Source organism: Cervus canadensis, chromosome 11, assembly GCF_019320065.1.
Source record: "Cervus canadensis isolate Bull #8, Minnesota chromosome 11, ASM1932006v1, whole genome shotgun sequence".
Lineage (NCBI taxonomy): Eukaryota > Metazoa > Chordata > Mammalia > Artiodactyla > Cervidae > Cervus > Cervus canadensis.
Window position 1 is genome coordinate 42702355 of NC_057396.1, and position 8079 is coordinate 42710433.

At 45.2% G+C, this 8079-nt stretch overlaps 1 protein-coding gene across 1 annotated transcript; it reads left to right on the forward strand.

Moving 5' to 3' along the window:
• The first annotated feature begins 1195 nt into the window (after positions 1-1195).
• Positions 1196-2692, forward strand: MRPL17 (mitochondrial ribosomal protein L17). The gene is made up of 3 exons (XM_043481891.1): positions 1196-1466; positions 1739-1807; positions 2133-2692. Exons 1-3 carry the CDS (start codon positions 1293-1295, stop codon positions 2406-2408), a joined length of 519 nt encoding a protein of 172 aa, XP_043337826.1. The 5' UTR covers positions 1196-1292; the 3' UTR covers positions 2409-2692.
• Positions 2693-8079: the final 5387 nt, after the last annotated feature.

Sequence of the window (8079 nt, forward strand, 5' to 3'; positions counted from 1 at the left end):
TGGATGGCATCACCAACTTGATGGACACGAGTTTGGGTAAACTCTGGGAATTGGTGATGGACAGGAAAGCCTGCTGTGCTGTGGTCCATGGTGTTGCAAAGAGTCGGACACGACTGAGCGATTGAACTGAACTGAATTTAAAAACATTAAATCATTACTTTTCCTTTGAGCACAGTAATTTTTCTTGAACTAGGATGGTTATATACGCTTTGTGAATTAAAAATGTTACCTGCCACATCAGTAAACAAATGATGTTGCAGCCATCAGCCACTGCAGCCACCTCCACTCCACCACAGTAAACCTCAAGGAAACTCAGGACAGAAACATAACCCTCCCCAGTGAATCATCAGACACTGCAGCCACTCACTGAATGGAGCAACCTGAGGAGACTCCCGATGAGAAAACAGGATACTAGCCCCAAATAGCTGGGGTGCATATCAAAACAAGGATCTCAGTGAGCCTAGACTCTTGCATCTTCTCATACATAGAAAAGCACTAAATTCCTTGAGATATCTGGCTTTCTTTAACAGTAATCTTTTGATGCTCCAACTACCCGGTCTTCCCTGCAAAATCTCTTATATTTTCTGGCCCCCACCCATCCCAAACCCCTTCTACAACCCCCTCTGCCACCATAGCCTCTCGTACTTATCTTAGCTACTGTGTCCTGGGATCAAGTCCTCAGTTCTGTCTGCTAGATAAAACAACTCTCAACTTTCCCGTTGTACTTTTTTTTTTTCCAGTCAACAACTTCAAGGAAAGAAAATTTTCACCATCTCCGTTTCTTTCCTATCATTGTTATTCCATTCATTTGGCCATTACTACTGAAAACAATTTTCTTTTCAAAATGACACGCTCAGCGTGTCAGACGCCCCGCGCATCAGGAAGAGCGGGTCTGCCGGCTTGAAGACTGAACACCGCCAGTCTCTTTCCCCTCAGGTACTCACTCTCCCAGCCAGCTCCTGGCGGAGATTCCCAGCGCGGGGTCACATGACGACTGTCGCAGCACCAGAGAAACCGTCGGCCTGCTCACTCCACACTAGGGGGCGCCTGGCTCCCAAGCAAACCAGCAGCGCTCACTAGACCAAACTCCGCCCGTCTCTCCTCCTCCGGACGAGGTCAACGCCCCGTCCCCGCCCTCCCCAAGGCTGCCAACGAGGCAGGCTCTGATACACATGCGCAAACACGTCCACCACGCAGCTACGTCAGGCGCGTGAGTCCTCTAAGCTCCGCCTCTCGGCCGCGTCTCTGAGTTTCCAGTTCCGGCCTCACAGGGGCCGGGAGAAGCTGGGAACATGCGGCTGTCTTTCGCCGTCGCGATCTCCCACGGCCGCGTATACCGCCGCCTAGGCCTTGGTCCCGAGTCCCGCATCCACCTGTTGCAGAACTTGCTTACGGGACTGGTGCGACACGAACGCATCGAGGCGTCATGGGCACGCGTGGACGAGCTGAGGGGCTACGCCGAGAAGGTAAGGGGCGTGACCCTCTTGTTCCTCTCGTAGGTCTGGCCTCAGGGGGCGAGATACGGCTGGAGTTGGGGAAGAATTGGGACCGCCCTGGTATACTCCTGGGGCCCCTCAAATGGAGAACTAATTAGGACTGCGTGGTTAGAGGTAGCCTGAATTAGCGACGTGCTTTACTAGTGTATGGAATGAATTAGGTTGCAGTCTGGCATTAGAGGATTAAGATTGACGCCTCCTTTCTTGCTTGGATTTTGGTCAGTGATGTTGTGTCCTCACAGCTCATCGACTACGGGAAGCTGGGAGACACCAACGAACGAGCCATGCGCATGGCTGATTTCTGGCTCACGGTGAGTGCATCCTGTCCACTTCCCAGATCTTATTCTTTGCTCCCTAAGTGGGAGGGAGTTTTTAGAGGAAAGGGAACTGGGCGGAATTAAGACACGCATTTACGGACAAATGTGAACTAAGTTAGAGATACTTCCTACGTTGAGTTCAACGTGAATCTCAGTCTACACAACTGCCTGTAATTGATCACTTTATAATACCAAGTCAGAGGGTGAGGGAAGGGATGTGGGTGGGTGTGTGTTTGGACCCTACCTTTGGGGATGCTGAAAGTTAATGTCTCGGTAATGGTGCCTGACTCTGCTCTCTCCTGGAAAACTCCCCCTCTAGGAGAAAGACTTGATCCCAAAGCTGTTTCAAGTACTGGCCCCTCGGTACCAAGGTCAGAATGGGGGCTACACGAGAATGCTGCAGATCCCAAATCGGAATCAGCAGGATCGGGCCAAAATGGCAGTCATTGAGTACAAAGGGAACTGTCTCCCACCCCTGCCCCTGCCACGCAGAGACAGCAACCTTACACTCCTAAACCAGCTGCTTCAGGGGCTGCGGCAGGACCAGGAAGCAAGCACCCACAGTTCCCGCCTAGCTCAAACACCAGAGGTTTAACTGGAGCCAAAGGGCATGTGGCCCTCATCATTGCCCATGATCACAGGCCTTGGGAGCTCTTTTAAGCTCTAAGAACTGGAGTGTGAGTTGTAAAATGGACTGTCTGATTGGAGTCTGGAGCCCAGAACTTTCTGAGAGCCAGATAACCTTTTCTTTGCACAACAGGTAAAAATTCATTGTATGTATGTAAACTCATGGTTTCCCCCCTTTGGATTTCTGGAGAATGAGAACTCCACATCCGTCTGTGTGAGATAGTAAATCCATGGCATGTTTCTGGCTCTTAATCTGGGTTGTGTTGAATTAACACAGTTTTGTTTTTCTTAATGCCTGGTTATATGGGGCATGTATTCTGTAATTCCAAACTGGCCCCCATAGGTGATTGAGTTTTGGTATCTAGCATAAAGACTGAGCCCCTGGGGTTTCTAAAAGATTACTTCCTGACAAGGGTGGTAGGGTGAACATCTAGAAGTGAACTTTCCCTAATAATCTGGTACCCTAGGAACCTTCAAGGTTCCATTCCTCTGTTTCTGAACAGGATCACATGTTACCCTCAAGTGCTCCCCTCAAACCCTGAATGGACTTCAGAGGAGAGGATCACCAACCTGGCAAGGAGAGTGGAAGCATTTAGCAGAGGATGTTGACTGCAGGATAAGCTCCTTCCTCTTGGGGTGGGCATGGAGGGGTGAAGGAGAAGGTTGAAGTGGAAGGAAAATTAGGAAGTTAAATCCGTGGGAATTTCCTGGAAGTTTTCATTGTTGTCAAATCTGGGCCTCTCTGGGAACTCGGAAGAAGGAAATCCGGCTTCAGAATGGTCAGGGGATGTGAGAAGTAGGAAGTTCCTTTATGTGCACTAGGAACAGTGAAGCCAGACTGGGCCCAGCCAGGCTGCCCATCCCTCACACTCAGAAGCTTCACTTGGGAAATAGTCATGGGAAGTCTTGGAGCTATCATCCCTGCACGAACACGGGATTGCAGGGCCTAGCAGATCCCAGATTGCTAGTACAGTGGAAAAAAGATTTTTATCTTAGGGCAGACCTTCAGAGGGTATTTGACCGACCAAACCCATACACTATTTGAGATAATAACGTTGCGGGTAGAGAGCTCACCAGTCTAGCAGACAGATACTAGCCTAGGTGACAGCTACTCTGGTCCTATTTCAGGACAGCTGCCTAAGTCTGAGAAACTGATCTGCCCCGAACAGAGGTCTCATCTCTTTTACTCTACTCCAGTTGGTCTTCTACATTATTATAAAAAAGCTTTTTCTGATGTTATATTTTGAGTGACACATAGTAGGCACTTAGAACATTTATTGACTGAACATTTAACTCTGAATGCTTCTCCAAAAAAACTTGCCCCCTTTCTGTCTTTTTGGCACTTTTTGGCACTAACTCATTGCCCTCAGCCAGATATCTTGGAGTCAGTCTTGACTCCTAGAGAAAGTACTTTCTTTAAAATTAAAATCACATCTTTAGGTATTGGTAACAGGTGGGTTATGACTGGACTCTCATATCTTTTCCTCTTAGGCCCCAGAAATATACCTTCCTTTGGGGCTTTCAGTAGTTCCTCAAGTGTTTTATTCGGCATCTGCTAGTACTCAGCATCATTTTAGGCACTAGGGATATACTAGTTAACAAGTGTTGGCCATATGTCGGGCCCTGGGCTACATACTAGGATATAGAATTGAGAAGAAACAACCTTTACCTTCAAGGAGCTCACAGCCTGATGGGCCATGTCCAGTGCCACAGTGGTCTCAAGAGACACTACTTCCCCTTTACTGTTTTAGCCTATATAATAGATAGAGTACGTGAATCCTAAAGCATTTACTAAAGGCTCGGGGATTGGTGCAATGGTAAAGAACCCCCCTGCCAATGCAAGAGACAAGAGTTCAGTCCCTGGGTTGAGAAAATCCTCTGGAGTAGGAAATGGCAACCCACTCCAGTATTCTTGCCTGGAAAATTCCATGGACAGTCTCATGGGCTGCAGTCCATGGGGTCGCAGAGTTGGACTGGACTGAACACAAACACTGTGATAACACCAGGGAAATAACAATGTAGCAGTTTCACTAATCAAGCCTATAAATGGCAAGTCTTCACCTAAATAGGTGGAGTATGACCCCAGATCCATGCTGGCACCTGTTTAATAAACTCCAAACTCCCAAGAGAGGCCCATGTATACTAAAAATTCCCTCCTACTTGCAAAGATTCTCTGTTCAGGCTCCAGCTTCACAAGTTATGCCCATTCTCCTCAAAACGTAACAAATTTACTCTACTCTCAATAGATCAATGGCAGTGTAAGCCCAGTATCCAAAGGAAACTACTATGAAAGTCAGAGACTTATGTTACACTCATTTTCTGCAGTAAAATTAGCATATCATGTGAAATTTATTTCCATAGTGTTTCTCAAATCTGTAAACACACCTCCCTAGTCTGAAATCCCAGACCTCTCTCCTGGACTACTCCCACAGCCCCCTGATTTACTTCCCTCCACACTGCAGCCATAGTGATAGGGATCTGCTGTCTTAATTCTCTGCTCTTCTTTTCCAATAGGGAAGGAGTCCACATTCCTTACTGTGATTCTCCTCAGTGAGTAGGCATCTGCTCATTGCTCCAACTTCTCTTGTCGCTAATTTTATGTTCCAGAGTCTTGGAGGTTTCCCTATACTTGGGCTTCCCAGATGGGACTAGTGGTAAAGAACCTGCCTGCCAGTGCAGGAGACATAAGAGACACAGGTTGGATCCCTGGGTTGGGAAGATTCCCTGGAGGAGGGCATGGCAACCCATGCCAGTATTCTTGCCTGGAGAATCCCCATGGACAGAGGAGCCTGGCGGGCTACCGTCCATAGGATCACAAAGAGTCGGACACACTTAGCACTTCCCTGTGCGTGGCTTTCCATAATACATTTTGTTCATCTACCACCCAGAGAACTCTCTGCCTTTTACCTACCTGACTTGTACACACACTTGTGGTATCTCTTGGGTGACTGCTCTGACCATCTCCAAACTTAGGTTTATTACTTAGTGACCCTAGGTGCCACTACGGTATTTCCATAATGCACTGAGTTTACCACCTTGCGTTACAGTTTCCTGCAGTGGGTTGATTCCCAAACAAACCCCCCAGATTAGTCTAAAGGCAGTCATGGTACTTCCACCCCCTGGCTATTGATGGAGTCAGAGATAGAGAGGTCTTAAATAATTTGAGGCAGTGAGAATCCAGGCTCTGAATCACATATTATTCTGATAAACAGGGAACTAGCTCAAGGCTGAAGATGATACTGAAAATGGTAGGTCAGAACAACTAAAAGATACTATATAATAAGAATCTTTAATGATTATTCCCATTTGTGCCTGAGTTTTTTCTATGAATTGCTACCAAAAGTAATCTGATACAATGTTTTGTAGTGTTGAATCTTTAGTGTTTCTCCAAAATTATTTTTACTATGACCTGCAGATCAAAATACATTTACATCAGAACACAGTATTGATGTGTATACATATATATTGTTGAAACAAAAGCATCACACAAAACATTATTTATAAATATGTGCACTGATACTGTCTACTCTCTTCTAGTTTACTTTTTTAAAGTGAGTGTCCCAACTCACCAAGTTGATTTTACAACTCAGTTATGTTTTACAACCTAGCTCTGAAAAACCTGATTTAAGCCAGCATTACAGTGATTCAGCATTAGCTTTGCTGGATAAAATCCAAGCTTGTATCCTGGCACAAAGGCCTTCTATGACCTGGCCTCAGTCACCTCTCAGACTTGTCTCCTACCTTAATCCTATAGTTAACTTGTTACTCTCCAAATGTATCATACCTTTCTGCATGATGGTGCCTCTAGTGTAGTGCTTGCCCTCTTTCAGGTTACCTCCTACATGTCATTCAAATCTCTACTCAGTTTTTTGAGGCCAACTTCACATCACCTTCCATATGGGAATAGGTCTATTCTTGGGTGCAGTAAGAGCCCTGAGGCATGGCTTTCAAAGCATTCTCACACTGTACTATAGTTGCCTGTCTGCTTGACTGACTCCTTCACTCAACTGAGCACCCAAAGCCAGGAACTGGGATTCACCCTTCTGGATAACTCTGTTCCTACAGTTAAACCTGAATTCAATGTATGTTTTTTAAATGAGGAGGCGTCAGCTACATGTTGTCTTTGTCATAATCAGCTCTCTGGCTCAGCTTTACAAAACCATAAACGTGGTACTGTATGCAGGGACAGTGCTGAGCTACACCGCTGAAGATACCAAAGCTGAAGAAACGGGCTTCTTCCTCTCCAGGGACTTAGGTGTTCATAGTGACAATCAAGAATGTAAACTTGTGTCTAACTCTGATTTCCCACACATTTCATATTTCAATTTCCTGAAATATTTCTTACCTACCTACAGACAGAAAATACCTATACATTTTCCAAGATGTAGCCAGAAGCTGATCTGTTGCCTCCTCTAAGAAGTATTCACTGAATTCTGCAAACTAAGTTAGGGACTTTTCCAGTGGTCCAGTTTCTTGTGGTACACCCTTCCTTGTAGCAATGGCACAGTTACGTTGTTCAACACCCATCACTAGCTGATAAATTCCTAGAGGGTAGGGGAGGTGCCTAATGAACTCTTGGACTACCCAGTAGAGAACATGGGGAAAATAGGCATCTATAAATGTCTCAACTGAGTCAATATATTGTACTGTTCTTCAGCCAAGTTCTGCATTTTGAGTTTCCTAACTCCTCCCTTCCCCAGTTTCCTCTTACTTCATCTGAAAATGAACTTCCTGCAACGCTGATTCCCCATTGTTCACTACTGGATAATGTCCGTACCCATGAAGTTTTCCTCTGTGCCCTTAAATGTGGGGGCATATTGTAGCTCTGACTCAGGGACATGAATTCAGTAGTTAAATTTGAGCTGTTCTAATAATAAAAAGGGTTTCCCTGGTGGCTCAGATGGTAAAGAATCTGCCTGCAATGTGGGAGGTCTAGGTTTGATTCCTAAATGGTCTGTGTTTTTATTTTGAGGAAAGGAGTGTTAACTTATGTGACATTTTGCATTCTGTTCCACAATATATATGTTTAATATAAAAATAATGGTTTTAGTTCTTACAAGTATTGTACATTGCACACACACATACAAATTCTATCAAAATTGATGCTGTAGGAAGATGAACTTTGTTTACACTGTGGCTTCACGTATACTTTGGCACACCACTGTGTGGCCCAGCATGAAAAGCCAAAGCATTAAAGTTTTACTGTTCTTCACTTCAAGAAGATGAAAATGCGAAAGCTGTACCTAGAGATGTAACTGAAAATTCAATCCCATTGTCCTGACTTAATTTCTGACTGCTTTTTCTTAAGCTGGTGTCAGAAGGTTTCCTACAATTAACCTTCCCTTTTATCCCATATGGAACAAAGGAAAAGAAAAATAGTTCAGTTTTGTATGTGCTGAGTTTGAGATGCCTGGGAGCGTGTGGAGTTTAGGAAAGAGTTCTTCCCTGGGAAAAGAGATTTGAGAGTTCTTGGCAGTTAAAGCTAAGGAAATGGATGGGATGACTCAGGGTATATATGCAGAAGGAAAGGAGACTGAGGTCAGACATTAGGGGACAGACAGGATACAGAATCTATGAAGGAGACTGAGAAATTGCCTTTCAAAGAGGAAAGGGAACCTGCAAAATTCATCACAGTACCC

Bases quoted from the DNA above. Each gene is read 5' to 3' on its own strand.
- MRPL17 (XM_043481891.1), top strand. From the start codon at position 1,293: ATGCGGCTGTCTTTCGCCGTCGCGATCTCCCACGGCCGCGTATACCGC. The intron at 1,467-1,738 runs GTAAGGGGCGTG...GTGTCCTCACAG, and splicing joins TGAGGGGCTACGCCGAGAAG to CTCATCGACTACGGGAAGCT. The intron at 1,808-2,132 runs GTGAGTGCATCC...CTCCCCCTCTAG, and splicing joins TGGCTGATTTCTGGCTCACG to GAGAAAGACTTGATCCCAAA.